Source organism: Temnothorax americanus, unplaced genomic scaffold (assembly GCF_048541705.1).
Source record: "Temnothorax americanus isolate GAGA-0224 unplaced genomic scaffold, ASM4854170v1 Scaffold7, whole genome shotgun sequence".
Taxonomy (NCBI): domain Eukaryota; kingdom Metazoa; phylum Arthropoda; class Insecta; order Hymenoptera; family Formicidae; genus Temnothorax; species Temnothorax americanus.
The window spans coordinates 397,549-412,187 of record NW_027509792.1 but is presented as its reverse complement, the minus strand read 5'-3'; the positions used below and the strand labels follow the sequence as shown (position 1 = coordinate 412,187).

At 36.2% G+C, this 14,639-nt stretch overlaps 3 protein-coding genes across 3 annotated transcripts; 2 read left to right on the top strand and 1 right to left on the bottom strand.

Annotated features, from left to right (window-relative positions):
• Positions 1–955: 955 nt before the first annotated feature.
• LOC143906033 (protein dispatched) lies at positions 956–5,878 on the bottom strand. The gene is made up of 10 exons (XM_077421790.1): positions 5,126–5,878; positions 4,902–5,039; positions 4,021–4,725; positions 3,543–3,930; positions 3,253–3,454; positions 2,778–3,165; positions 2,112–2,684; positions 1,714–2,014; positions 1,339–1,639; positions 956–1,231 (listed from the first exon to the last, which is right to left on the bottom strand). Exons 1-10 carry the CDS (start codon positions 5,261–5,263, stop codon positions 997–999), a joined length of 3,369 nt encoding a protein of 1,122 aa, XP_077277916.1. The 5' UTR covers positions 5,264–5,878; the 3' UTR covers positions 956–996.
• Positions 5,879–6,189: 311 nt separating this feature from the next.
• On the top strand, positions 6,190–10,067 carry Ero1l (endoplasmic reticulum oxidoreductin-1-like protein). The gene is made up of 9 exons (XM_077421809.1): positions 6,190–6,343; positions 6,608–7,022; positions 7,266–7,469; positions 7,553–7,710; positions 7,777–7,962; positions 8,055–8,101; positions 8,392–8,740; positions 8,824–9,117; positions 9,202–10,067. The coding sequence occupies exons 2-9, from the start codon at positions 6,897–6,899 to the stop codon at positions 9,251–9,253; spliced, it is 1,416 nt and encodes a 471-aa protein (XP_077277935.1). The 5' UTR covers positions 6,190–6,343; positions 6,608–6,896; the 3' UTR covers positions 9,254–10,067.
• Positions 10,068–10,918: 851 nt separating this feature from the next.
• On the top strand, positions 10,919–14,331 carry Ric (Ras-related protein interacting with calmodulin). Its single transcript, XM_077421836.1, has 5 exons — positions 10,919–11,533; positions 11,629–11,685; positions 11,865–11,938; positions 12,072–12,263; positions 12,390–14,331. Exons 1-5 carry the CDS (start codon positions 11,356–11,358, stop codon positions 12,621–12,623), a joined length of 735 nt encoding a protein of 244 aa, XP_077277962.1. The 5' UTR covers positions 10,919–11,355; the 3' UTR covers positions 12,624–14,331.
• The last annotated feature ends 308 nt before the right edge of the window (positions 14,332–14,639 follow it).

Sequence of the window (14,639 nt, the reverse complement as noted above, 5' to 3'; positions counted from 1 at the left end):
AAAATATGAAAATATATAATAAAGTTATCAAACTCTGTAATATAATAAAATAATATTTTATTGGAATGAAATATATATTTTGCATATAAAATTACTTTATTGTTACTATTATGACATAAGTTATATGACAAATAATCGATAAATATGTAATGCAAAACATTACGTTTATAATAACATTTGCATTGTTCATTTTTATATAATACTGATAATATTTGTGAATGTGTTTTAAAAACATGTCAACTACAATTGAAATTCTAAATCCATATAAGCAACATTTGTCACATTAGTAACATTCATATATATATATCATATAACACGTCTTCAAAAATTCATAACTAGAACTTATGAAATATAAAAGAGATGTTATATTAGTTATAGTTTAAGTTAACATTTAATTTTCCATAGCCATAAACACATATGCACAATTAAGAGCATTGATATTATTCAGTGCGTTTGCATTCACAGTCTTCATTGCAATTCGCTGTCTTTTATGTTTATCGCAGAATAAAGTGATTGAACTAGGCTGTTAACTATATAAATGAAAAGATACACGTCGTAAGTATTACAAAGAAATTGACTGCCAAGTGTAAACACACTAAACGATATTAATGCTTTTGATTGCACATATCGTATTGTACATATCTGTACTACTAATTAGGAAGCCCTCTGTACGCGTTGGTGTGGGAGTGTGTGTGTATTTGCGTTTGCGTGTGTGTACTGTACATATGTGTAACATATTATACATATGTATCTGTAGGTAACAAATGATAGACGACATCTATCCGATTGTGAGTAATGACCTTAAAACTATTTGAACACAGCCAACAACAGTCACATTAATTATACGATATTACACCTACGCACAGAGTGACATATAAATTATTTTAAACATACAGCTATACTTAAAAAATACACAATTAATGAGATCGCAAATTGAGATTTCTGGATAATTTCTGGATAATGACATATATAATTGATAATTAAATAATGATTATTTTAACGAAGTAATGTTGATAATGGAGATGGCGGTAATGATGGCGATGGAGGTCTCGCTGCAAGAGTTTCCAATTCGCTACAATGAAATTGACATACGGAGCTAGATGTGCTTAGAGTTGATTCTGAAAGCATTCCTCGTCCTTTATAAGTTTTTCTCGCTCGATTGTTATCTTTGTCGGCTTCAACGGCACCACCATCCTCATATTTAGGAAAACAAATTGATAATATTTTCAATCTGTAAAAAATATAAATTAACCATTGATAATGTAATTTATATCTTGTAATACTCAATTGTTTTAATCTAAAATGTATCATAAACCTTGCATGATAAAAACTCATTACCTGGGATATCCAAACTGAGCAAAGCCTGAAGAGGGGCCTATAATTGCTAACATCGAGCATAAAAATAAGGTCGCGTATATCCAGCTTATACTCATAACGAGTAATAAAAAGATACCGATTTGTATATACGCTAATACATGAGAAGGTAACATTAGAGCGCCCGCAGCTCCACTAGTAATTGCTGCCATAAGAGTTGGGCCACCCATCTGCTGCAGTGCAGTTTTTACTCGGTCTATTTTCTTTTCAGAGGTACACGCTTTATAACTCACAGCGTAATGTAAGCTAAAGTCTACAGCAAGACCTAATGGAACAAAACGTCGAAACATATTATCAATTTCATAGATAATTTAAATTCGTCTTTTCATTGTTATTTACCAATTGTTGTAGATATTGCAACACTTTCTAGAATATTGAGTGTCCATCCAAGAACAATTAATACTGCAACGGTAACGATTATAACAGCACCAATAGCTATAATTGCATATAGGCTGATAAGAGGATTTAACGTCACTAGCGCTAAAACTATCAGAGCCAAAGTTAGCGACAGTCCTATTGCCCATATGGTTCCTTGATACAACGTACGTTGAAGCTCATAAAATTCTAGATGGCTGATGAACCATCCGCCTCTCATTCCTTTAGGTGCAGTTCGTAATTGATTCTGCATCCAACTTTCAACCTGATTAAATTAGAGGATTAAACTTTGCTTCAAAGATTCAAATTTCTGCAACCATTATTAATGCACGTGTAATTGTTATCGAGTAAATAGTACTTGCCTCTTGAAAAAATTTATCCATATTTCCAAATGAGAGACTATACGCATATGTGCTATCGTATTCGACAACAAGGGCTTTAATTTTAGGCCTTGCTTTAATCGCAAGCGTATCATTTGGTGCTTGCGCGAACAAAGGTTCTTTAACAAATTTTGGACCTGCGTAAGGTGGATTATCCTGAATCCACAAATAAGGCGTACGATGTAATCTCACGCTAGCTTCAGCTGCACATTGTTCCAAAACGTCAGGTGCGTATGGAAATTTACTGCTCTCACAACACGGAGCATAGTCAATGTGAGAATCGACAGGATCCTTACAACGCCTTTTCATCCAATTACGCAATGGTTCGATGAAGCAGTTAGATAACATAGGTCCTATGGTATGGTGATAAAAAGGTTGCCTCCGTAAATTTTGGCAAAATTGTTCTAGCCAAAATTGAGACATTGGACTAGAAATATCAAAAGTTTCATCCCAATCTAGTATCCCCCTTTTAGTTGGGTTAAGATAATCACCATTATCAACTGGTTTTATGCCAAATACAAATCTCAATGGAAGAAGTTCACCATCTCCACCAACCTGCAGGAGAGAGAATCAAGTATGTTATATACAATATATATACATTGCGATGCAGATAAATCTTGAAAATGTAAATAAGTGAAATATAGGCACCATTTCATATCGTTCAAACCAGAATCTCCGCGAGTATACTAGATCATATCGTTCGAATGGATGTTCATCATGGAATAATTGAAAATCCATATAATCTGGCAGTTGTAAACCCGGATAATGGAAGACGACACTGGCACACGCTATTGCTATAATCCCCAAACTGAGTAACCAAAACCATCGTAAACGAAGCACTAATCCAGTAAGAAAGGTGGTGAATCCTACGGTTACTTTATCTCCCAAAGATCGTAGGGGACGAATAATTTTTCTAGTAATAAAATTGACAGGTGACAAAGTAGATAATTTACAATGCTCCGATACGATTACACACGCAGGTAACCATGTGACCATCAAGAAGAAATTAGCGATAACCGTCATTCCTGAAAACAAACTGTACAAACGTTATCAATAATATATAAAAGTTAAGAACATTTAAACATAGAATAGAAAAATGCCATATATACAATAAAATTAGTACCTGAAACAATTGATAGCAGTCACGTTACTAACAATCGATGCGAAAAAAGCTACTGCTGTAGTAACAGATGTAACAAACATAGATGGAAAAGCATGTTTCATTGTTTCCTGTACCAAACGTACTAATCCGCCATTAGAAAGTTTCTTCTGTTTTTTAGATTCCCAAATTTTGCAATAAATAAATGCGTCATCTGCTCCAATGCCTGTAAAGAGATTTTGTTGCAATAATGTACATACTTATAGCATCTTTATATTTTGCTCATAATTATTTTGATACGCCAAAATACTGACCTACAGCTACGACAATGGCCAGTACATTCATAAAAGGGAAGAACTCAATACGCAAGACGAGAGTATACATCGCATATGAAATACCAAGACTAAATACGACCGCAAAAATTGTTGCCGTGGTCACCACTATAGAACCAGTATACGCCCATATACAGAGGGTAACAAAGATAAAACCGCCGAGTACCAAACTCGAATCAGCCAATAACAATCGATCAAACAGTATACTTTTTAGGCCAAGTTGCATGCCTCGAACACGGAAATTTCCATACGCTAAATCATCGTTGTCTATTTCTTTGTAAAAATCTAAAGTCGCGGAGCTTGCCGCAATTGGAAGAAATAACATGGCAGAGCGCAACGTCGAATTTCGTTTGCCGTTGAGATCTGTCTTCTGTAACAATCCGATCAATGTCCGATTATTAGAATCAATAAGCATACCTATTCGTGTTAAAACAAGATGATATTGAAACACAAGACGTACTTCCTTATCAGAGCTCGGAATAAAATTAACATCCAAAAGATAGTGTAGTAGATGGTAAACTGCATTTTTCATATAGCATTCGACTGGCACGTGTTTTTGACAATTAAAGTCTTCCGCACAGTTAGGCAACAACTGACGGTCATGATAATATTTAGCGCATCTTTGCAAAAGTGTCTTCACTCTGCTCAGATCGTTTTCCGTTACTCCCAAACAAGAACTGCGATTGGATAAAAGCGCCACGTAGTTAGCTGGCGACCAACTTCTACAACATTTGTGACTTTCCACACCGTTGCGCTCGATTTTCGTCTGACACAAAGATGGAAAGTGAACATTTCCACGAAGTACGCCATCAATGTGACATTGAGCTAATATACCGTCCACAGACCACAAATTTAAATTTTTATCCTCTGCATCTACAGTGATCGCAACACGAGCGTACGCAGAACTTGGTAAATTGCAGAAAAAATTATCGCTATCCAAATGATCTTTCTCTCGAGTCTTTTCATCCTCTATATCTGTGTTATGCCTATCTTTTAATTCTAGTAATTCTTTCCACGTATCTTTCTCCTCGTCACTCGATTCTATGTAGTCTGTGTTATTTAACACTTTCTTATGTTTCTTTCCCTTTCGTTTATTTTTATCTTTTGGCTTTTTTCTAAGAATACCCTGAGTAGGCCAGCTATGATTTTGCATATTTGCATTAGGCTGTAAAATCAAGAAAAAGTTCAACAATACACTTTGCTACTTATTCAGCACACACCAATATTACTAAATCAAGCTGATTACATAAACATAAACAAAATGTATATACCTAAGAATAAGAATAATTGAAAATAAGAATATAGGGGATGGCTGAAAGAAAACAATATTATTACGCGTACCTGTTGAGTCGATTCACGTATATATTGATGATATTCTAAAGGATTATCGGTAAGTTCTCCCCTTGGTTTTGAAGCTTCTATCAAATGATTCCAAGCTGTCAATCTTTGCGCTAAAACTGTGCCTCTTGCCTCAAAACCCTGTAGTATAAATATCGCGCGTTTGAAATATCAATCGTATAGAATTTGCCTTTAACTCTTACAAGTAGATTCATGCGTCTACGTACCATTTGTGGGTCCGAAAAATCTGGAAACCTTTTGGTTGTAAGCGGAATAATTAGGCATATCGAAGAAAATGTAAAAACGACCAGTAAAATAATATACGGGTGATGAGCAATTACACGAGGAAACCAAGATGCTTCCATTTCTATAAAGATTTCTTGCTTCTCCGTATATATGTATACGTATATTGTTTTTATATCTATTTTAAATATATATCTTCGCACGTGTGTAACAGATAAATATGTGATATCAATATGTGATAAATCAGTCGTCGTTCATCATTCGTCGAAGAACTCGCGATAGTATTGAAACAACCCTCTTCTTTACAGCAAAGACACGACTCTCATGTATCACATAATCATGCTCGTCTCATTTTATTCAAGTGACAGATGCCAAATGTTTTCAGTAGAACCAATTTGTAATTTCCTTCACTCGCATTAAAGTCCACCCTCGGCGTGTAATTTTAGGAGCATCGGAGTAAATTTTAGCGTCCGAACCGCAGAAACGACCATACGAACGTGACGAGTTTCAGCATACGAGCATAACAAGATCGTTCGAAATCCGTAAATCCTTCTTTTTATTATCATGCCATTATTCAGTCATATCGAATTCGTCGTACTTGCGATTTCCTGTTAATTTTTCTCGCGGAGAAACCGCGTTGTGCGTCTACTTCGAATTAACACAGCACGTGTTTACATCAGTTATAAATGGTACGATCCGATGCTGCTGGACGGGACGCGGGCCGCGGGACGCTTTTCTCGCGCATGCGCGAGTAAGGCTGAGTTTCCACTGTGCGCGTCACGCGTCGCGTCGCCTGTCGTTAACCAATCAAAACATCCCGTCGTAAATAACGTAATAAAATAAGATGTTTTGATTGGTTGCAATGGATGACGCGCTCAGTGGAAGCTCGGCCTTAAGTAGATAACCAATCATAGGTCTGTTCTTTTTAACTGAACTTATTGCACCGTTTATCTTTCCTCTTTTTCTCTCCAACGTGGAGAAGTTTTGTCAAAAACAAGAGAAACAAAAAGAGATAGAAAAGAGACAAAGAGGGAGATAGAAAATATCTCTACTTATGGACAGTTATGGAAAATTTATCGGTTGAACGCCGGACGCGGGGTGTGAATTGTGAATCTTCCATTATCGCTAGATGATAGAATCGACTTCTTCAGCGTTTCCGGAATCTCGCATGGGATAGGATAGCCGATAGCGCATCTCCCATGGTAGGGATAGCTCTCTACGCGCGTTGTCACGCGTGTTATCTCGCGCGAATCAACCTATCCCACGTAGTGCATCCGTGCTCCACGTATCTCACAAGTGTATCGTGTATGCACGTGTGTGCGCACGTCACATCACCCGCTGCAGACGTAACGAGTAACGAGAGACGACGGACAGCTCGAGATCCTAAAATATTGTCGCGTCCACGGGAACAAGACGGTTTTTTTCGTACGTGCATATCACGCGGATTTTTTTTTTTTTTTTTACAGTTATCGTTCTTTCTCAGTCGGGGGTCGAGATACACGAGATTCTCAAATCGCCCGTAATCTTGTTGTACGTGCAAGATTGTTTTGTATCCGAGATCGAATCATCTGATGTTTACGCTCCGCTCGGCACGTAGGCGTACTGGCGATGACACCGATGTGAAAGGAGAACGGCGAACTGAGCCTGAGCGAACCTCCAGCCGCGCTGTCATTTGCGCCGTCTTTGCGCCTTTTATCACGGTCTGATTAATGTCGCGACAAGCCAGTCGCACATCAGCGGCTTTTCCATGCTGAAATGAATCCCGAGACTGGTGGAAGAATGTTCTATCGGCTGCTCCTGGCGATCTTGCTTTTCCACTTGCAAGTAGGCGGAAATTATTTCGGGAGTAACTCCAGGAAAGATGATCAATGTTTCTGCAAGGTATTGAACGTTATTCTTGACATTATTTCCTAAGATCCAAATTTATGTTTTGTGTGAGTTTGCTTTTACATACTTGGAGAGAAAATTTTAGATATTATATTATCTGTTTATTTATCTACAGCTTTCTAATAAAATAATTTACTTATAATGAAAAGATGATGTCTTAGTTGAGATATTTTAACGTAATTGTTATATTTTTATACATTGCTATATTTATTACATAGAAAATAATCAAAATTACAGTTGAAAGGTTCTGTGGATGACTGTGCTTGCAACGTCGATACCGTGGACCATTTTAATAATATGAGAATATATCCGAGAATTCAAAGTCTTCTAGTCAGAGATTATTTTAGATTTTACAAAGTGAACTTGAAACAGGATTGTCCGTTTTGGGCAGATGACAGCAAATGCGCTATACGCTACTGTCACGTGTTACCCTGCCAAGATGTGAGCATTTTTTTATATCAAATATTATTTTAAATAAGCATTATCACATTTGTCTTCCCTCTATGTTCTATAATTTATTGTAGGACGATATTCCTGAAGGTTTAAAGGGAGATATTCCAAGAGATACCCATTTTAACGAAAATCCAGTAGATAAATATAGAGCCGATGCGCAAATTAATGACTGTAGGCACAGCGCAAAAGATCATAATATAGAACTTGGTTTCCTGAACACGACAATTAGGTAATTAGCAGGATATACGTTAATGCCAAGTAAAAATTTGAAGATAAAGTATAAATCTGATTACAGTTCGGAGAACTATAAAGAATTCGAACGATGGCAACAGCACGACGATGCCCAAGATAATTTCTGCGTAAAAGAATCTAGTCCTGGAGAATACGTGGATCTTTTACTTAACCCTGAAAGATATACGGGATACAAGGGAGCCAGTGCACGTAGAATATGGCGGTGTATTTATATGGAAAATTGTTTTAGGTATATAATGACAGTTACGTCAAACATGTGTTTTTTTTTTGTCGTGTCAATTTTATTCGAGTCTATATAGCGGTTTATTTTTTTTTTCATAGGCCTGAAAACTCACCTCACATTTTTATACAATCTTCTAAGATGAATGGTAAGTCATGCACTTCGTCAATTCCATTCTTCTTCAACTTCGTGTAAACCTATGGAATAAGTTGACATCACATATTTTTTCATACGATGTCTACATAGATTTTTGCTTGCTTATTTTTGTCGCAACTTAAGATTATGTTTTTAAATTATTTACATAAAATATATATATATATATGATTTTAATTCACTTTAAAATAGGATAGTAAAAATTGAATAATTATACATTTAACATTAAATCAAGCAGATTATTAAATTCTTATTTTCGTTCCTAACGAGAATATATTGTTTCAGGAATGTGTTTAGAAAAACGAGTTTTTTACCGAGTTATATCCGGTTTACATGCCAGTATCAACATCCATTTGTGTTCCAAGTATTTGCTGGTCCCACAAGACAGTTTACAAGTGTCGCCTAACAATCAATGGGGTCCCAACTTGGATGAGTTGCAAAGAAGATTTTCTCCTGAAACAACAGGTGGCGAAGGTCCAAATTGGCTGAAAAATCTATATTTTATTTATTTACTTCAATTGCGAGCCCTAGCCAAAGCTGCGCCTTACTTGGAAAGAGAAGAATATTATACAGGTAACGAAATGGATGACGAAGATACAAGATTGGCTATGAACGATATTTTAAATGTTGTTAGGTAAGTGTCCCACGATATTTCATGTGTGTGTATCTTAAAACGTATTAAATAATTATAAATTATTCGTGCAATCTGTATTTTAGATCGTTCCCGGTTCATTTTAATGAAACGGTTATGTTTACCGGTGGAGCAGAGGCACGATTGCTGAAGGAAGAATTTAGACAACATTTTCTAAATATTTCACGTATCATGGATTGCGTAGGATGTGACAAGTGTAAACTATGGGGTAAACTGCAAATCCATGGTCTGGGCACTGCGTTAAAGATATTATTCTCAGGAAAATTTGATAAATGGGAACCAACGCTTAATAACCTTAATCGAAAGTTATTCTTCCTAGAAAGAAGTGAAATTGTTGCTTTGGTCAATGCTTTCGGAAGGTAGATACTTTATATTTCTAATTTTTATATAATAAAAAGTGAAAGTTCTTCAATTTATTAACAACGCGTAATGAATTTTTGCAGGTTATCGGAAAGTATTTTTGAATTAGACAGATTTCGCAGAATGATGAGATAACGTACTACCGATTTGTAATTAGAGATTTTCCAGTACCACTGCGAAACATCACGTAAACACATCACGTCGCTCAGATTTTCTACTTTTCTTTTTTATCGCTGTCTTTATTTATAGAGAATTTTGTTGCGTCTGATCTAATTGATTGAATTGCACGTTTGCATTAGTATTTTTTATGTTGCATTTTAAAATAATTTATATTATACATTATAATTAAATCATTAAAAATAGATCTGATCGTATTTTATCTGATCAAATTTCACACAAGTATCTTTTCTGTGCAGGCATGTGATCTGTCGGAATGTAAAATTTTGAAACTATGTAAACGTCAGTTCCATTGTCAGCTGCAATTAAGTTTGGAATTTAATTATTCGTTATCTCTTCCGATACTACAGGAAAGCTGTACATACATGCATGCATATAAATATGCATAACATATGATTAAATGATAATATATAAGGACCGATTGCACCAGTGTTTATTCATGCAAATCAATAATTAAGTTTTCTTCCTATATCGTATTGTAACTAAGACTAGAATATATAAAACTAAACTGAGAATACTAATCAAGGGAAAAAGTTATAGGTATGCGAGTGGTTATCGTGCGAAGAATGTAGCTAGACATATTTATCTCGTAAGACTGGCGTCCGAATTGATATTTTCTTCCGATTTGTATAGCTTTCGACTCCGTCTGTGATAAATATTTTATCTAAGGCAACTATTTACATAACTTAAATTTGTGTACATTATGCTTGTGTGTGTTTGGGTTTTGTTTATACAATACATATTTTTATAATCGATGTGACATCAAATCTTACTCGTGTGAGTGACTCATTATTTATAAAGATATAGAATAGCTTACAGAATTATTGTGTACAAATATATAAATACTTAAAGTAATATATTGTGCAATAATCTGAATTGTACTTGTGAATTTTTGCACGTACACGTGCGTGTAGGTTTTATTAATATTATTAGAACGAAGCTTGCGATATGATATTTCGATATGCTATAGGTATATCAACATTTTATAAGGACGATATAACGTAGTCATATAAATGAGGAAATAGAAAAATAAATTTGAGTACGACATTCCAAAAATACTCCAATATAATTTCTGTTGCTTTTTTTCAATCGAATTTCGCCCTTTAGGAATTTGGAATGCGGATAAATCTGAAGTAAAGCTACGAATTAGAATTTCAGTGGCTGAATTCTCGATGTTAATTTAAAAATAATTCGCAAAGTATAAAATTTATTTCAAAAAAGTACGAAACCAAATTTAATTCGCTGCTTGTCGAAATGTATTTCTTTAATAATATAATAACTTTGATTTTTCTACGGTACGAAATGCGTACTCCAAGACGTCTAATCTTTATTTAATTGGAGTGAGAGATAAAAATTTGCATATAAATACAGCTACCTTAAAAAGGCATTAGAAATGAAATAATATAAGCTTACATATTTTTAAAGTTACTCAAGACGTATGCGCGTCAACTTTTATTTAGATAAGCATATGGTATTGAACCAACTCAAATCGACGCAATTAAATGTTAAAATTGTTTTCCTTCCTTTTATCGTGGATTTCCGACCCAATTAGGGCAAGGTATCACGGTTCAGCTACTAAAAGTCATATGAACGACAAGCATTCAGTGCGCTTAGAACTATGTCGGAACGCACGCGCGCGTTTTCGTTCCCGTGACTGTCTCGCGTTCTCCGCGAATCTGTCAAGTTCGGAGGTTCGGAGTTCGGCAGTTCGGCTCGCGCAGCGATGATCAGTGGCATCAGCATCGGTACCGATCAGTGCGCGCCCCGGCACTCCCGGCTCCCGGCCGCTCGACGGCGAGTCGTGCTACGCGGCACCACGAAGACCCGAATCTCTCAACGTGCTTCTCCCGCGCGTCAAACATGAGTCACGACGTCGTTTACGACGTCCGTCGCACAGCAGCCGCCGGCAACAACACGGGTGTGTCCGTTGAATCGGTCGCGCTCCGATACGGCGCGGTCAACCAGCTCCGGTCGACGCGGGACGCGGCCGCCTCGTCGTAGGATAAAGCGCGTCGACCGTCGGGTGCGTACGCACGTACGTACACACGCCGCGCCGGGCGATGCACGGCCGACCAGCCGCCACGATGACCGCGGTGACGACGGCGGCTGGCGTCCCACAGGACAAAAACGTCGCCTGCAACGGCAAGGACGACGTGCCGGTGATAACGCAGTCCGCTAGGAGCAGACCTAGGGTGTACAAGATCGTGGTGTTGGGCGACGGCGGCGTTGGCAAATCAGGTACCCGTCACCCGATTGATTTATCGGAGTATCCCGACTGTTTCAAACGTTTGAGTGTGCATACTATTGTGATGATTACATGTCTTGCATTTCAGCTGTCACTTTGCAGTTTGTCAGTCACAGGTTCCTGGACTATCACGACCCTACGATAGGTAAGTCGCGTTGTACGCAAAGAACACTGGAACTTGCTACCTAACTCTCCTGTACAGACGTGATTATTAGTAGAAAGCAAACCATAGATGCACGTGTACAGAGCCCGAGAGATTTGACGCCTAAATTTGAGTTTTCGAGATTGATGTGAAGAGAACGATGGTTTTTCTTTTATTCATAGAGGATTCATATCAGACACAAGTGGTCATCGACGGCGAGGCAGCTCTCCTTGATATTTTGGACACAGCCGGACAGGTTCGAGACTCATGCGTATTACAATGGTTACAACATTTATACGATATATATTGACATGTGTTCTTCATCCATTCTCATTTCTCGTATAAAACAAATGGGAACGGATTCTGACTCTGCGTACTATTGTAAACAGGTGGAATTCACGGCGATGCGTGAGCAATACATGCGATGCGGCGAAGGCTTCGTGATATGTTACTCGGTAACGGATAGGCATAGCTTCCAAGAGACAATGGAGTACAGGAAACTAATATCACGTGTGCGCGCCAACGAGAACATTCCTTTGGTACTGGTCGGCAATAAGTTTGATCTACAGCATCATCGAAAGGTACATCAGACGCTGTTGAGTTGACCCCGATATTAGAAATTGCGAATACATCGCGATACACGTGGCGTGCAAGAACAATGAAATATTGATTTCTCGCATACATTGAACTCTCGGCGCCTATTTTAGGTGACCACGGAGGAAGGCAAGGCGCTGGCGGAGGAGCTCGGTTGTCCGTTTTACGAGACATCCGCCGCTCTCAGACAATTCATAGACGATGCATTTTTCTCGTTGATCAGGCAAATTCGCGCTAAGGACAGATCCCGCAATTTACATCGCAAGCGCAGCCGTTGGTGGCGAATTCGCTCGATATTCGCCTTCATTTTCCGACGGAGGAGACATGCTTCCCATCGTGCTCCATAAAATTGGTTTTCTATAATGAGTTCTTTATATAGAGAGATCATTGAACCGACGTACGCGATAGCAATGACGGGAGTGATATCGTAGCAGATCACAACGAAATAGTTATTACCCATAATTTTTTATAATTTACGCTACGCGATGCATAGTTACCCTTGTTTAGAGACTGACGAATTTACTAACAATTTCACTGCCTTGTCATTGACCCCAGGACGTATTTTCAATGTAGAACAAAGTGAAATTGTCAAACGGGCTGGAACGCACACTTTGTACTCATCTTAGACCTGAGATCTCGAATTAATCATTCGTGCTGCTCAATTTAAGAAACATAGAGCATGATACGTAGTAGATTTACATTTCCCGCAGAGGATACAGGATACAGCATATACTTGTGACTTCCAATTTTCTAGAATGACCGTTTCTTCCGCGACATTTATTTATCTCGAAGGCTGTTAATCTTTATTTAAGTCAGGTTCCACGAAATATCAGTGGCGATAAATATAACGGAACCTAAGGCAACTAACTTTAAATAAGTAAATATTTCACAAGTCTCTAATGAATCATTTTCCTGATAGTTTTCCGATAGTAGACAACGTTCAAATTTTAGTTTAATATTACACAACGTACGACCAAAGAAAAGTATATGAAACGTTAATGCAAAGCAAGAAGTGATCCTTGGCAATGCAGAGAAAAATGCAAGATATTATGCAAAAGCTTTACAACATAAATAACTGCAATTTTAAAAAGGATATATAAAATAATTGAATTTTTATTTATTTTAATTTAATTCAATGTAAATATATATCAAAGACTATGCTGCTACAAATTATGAATGAGAGCTATATAAATTATAAAAGTTGCGGTAAGTTGCAAAGTTTAGAATTGTTATACATTTAGTATTATTAATTATTATATTAACGTAAATTTTATGATCTCTAAAATATCTCGAAAAGACATTTCTCTATCGATACAGATAAATATGTCTACTACAGACATAAATAATTGAACTGGCAATAAAAGTAAATATTATATTATTTCTGTACAAACACAAAAGCTCAGAAAAAATATCATGTAGGCTTTAATCGGAGCTCATATATATAAATATTATACTCTAATTCAAAGAGCATTCGAGTGCAGTTTAATATTTACATTAATTATCCTATGCAGCGCTTGGTTAAATACATATATACATAATTTTATATAATTTTTAAAAATTAATCTGATCAGTCATTAATTATTTTTTAGTCATGAACCAGTGATAAAAAATTTGTAAAATAACAATTATTTTAGTACGTAACAATCATTAAGACGGAAATCCGCATACTAATTATCTAGTCGTTACTTAATTTTTCCTAGTCACATTTTATATTTCGTTGTAATATATTAACATATTATTTTAATCATTGGGGTAACCTGTCGATTAACGCACAATTTTCCATAATAATTCTCGAATGTTTTGTTACATATTACAATATTGTGAATGTATATGCATATATGTGTATCATTACATATGGTGCGTTCCGTTTCACGCATGATGCGCCTATAACATCACTTATCCTTGTTTAACATTTAATGAACAACAAGGATAAATGATGCATTACGCGCATAATGCATAAAACAGAACGTACCCATACTGTTAAACGAGACATAGACGCATTGTTAAATGAGAAATAGATTTTTATAATATTTATTTAATATTATGTTTGTATAACTTAACATTATCTATGTTGAAGTCAGTTATTGCAAGTTCATATATAATGTATTACATATAATACATATATATATATTATGTTATTGACATGTACTATTAATTAATTTTACAGTAATAACAGCAAGTGTGACTATTTGTAGCAGCAAATATAAGTATTATTGGCAGCATTTATGATAATGGTTTTGCAATATATAAAATTCATGAAGAACGACCGTATCGATTAAAATAACTATACCAATATATATATATTATATGGTATATATATATATATATACCAATATATATATATATATATATATATATATATA

Excerpts from the sequence above, each read along its gene's own strand:
- Ero1l (XM_077421809.1), top strand. The coding sequence starts at position 6,897 with ATGAATCCCGAGACTGGTGGAAGAATGTTCTATCGGCTGCTCCTGGCG. Across the intron at positions 7,963-8,054 it reads TATATGGAAAATTGTTTTAG|GCCTGAAAACTCACCTCACA; the intron begins GTATATAATGAC and ends TTTTTTTCATAG. Across the intron at positions 8,741-8,823 it reads GATATTTTAAATGTTGTTAG|ATCGTTCCCGGTTCATTTTA; the intron begins GTAAGTGTCCCA and ends TCTGTATTTTAG.
- LOC143906033 (XM_077421790.1), bottom strand. The coding sequence starts at position 5,263 with ATGGAAGCATCTTGGTTTCCTCGTGTAATTGCTCATCACCCGTATATT. Across the intron at positions 3,931-4,020 it reads TTCCGAGCTCTGATAAGGAA|AAGACAGATCTCAACGGCAA; the intron begins GTACGTCTTGTG and ends GGATTGTTACAG. Across the intron at positions 2,015-2,111 it reads TGGATAAATTTTTTCAAGAG|GTTGAAAGTTGGATGCAGAA; the intron begins GCAAGTACTATT and ends TAATTTAATCAG.
- Ric (XM_077421836.1), top strand. The coding sequence starts at position 11,356 with ATGCACGGCCGACCAGCCGCCACGATGACCGCGGTGACGACGGCGGCT. Across the intron at positions 11,534-11,628 it reads CGGCGGCGTTGGCAAATCAG|CTGTCACTTTGCAGTTTGTC; the intron begins GTACCCGTCACC and ends CTTGCATTTCAG. Across the intron at positions 11,939-12,071 it reads TTTTGGACACAGCCGGACAG|GTGGAATTCACGGCGATGCG; the intron begins GTTCGAGACTCA and ends TATTGTAAACAG.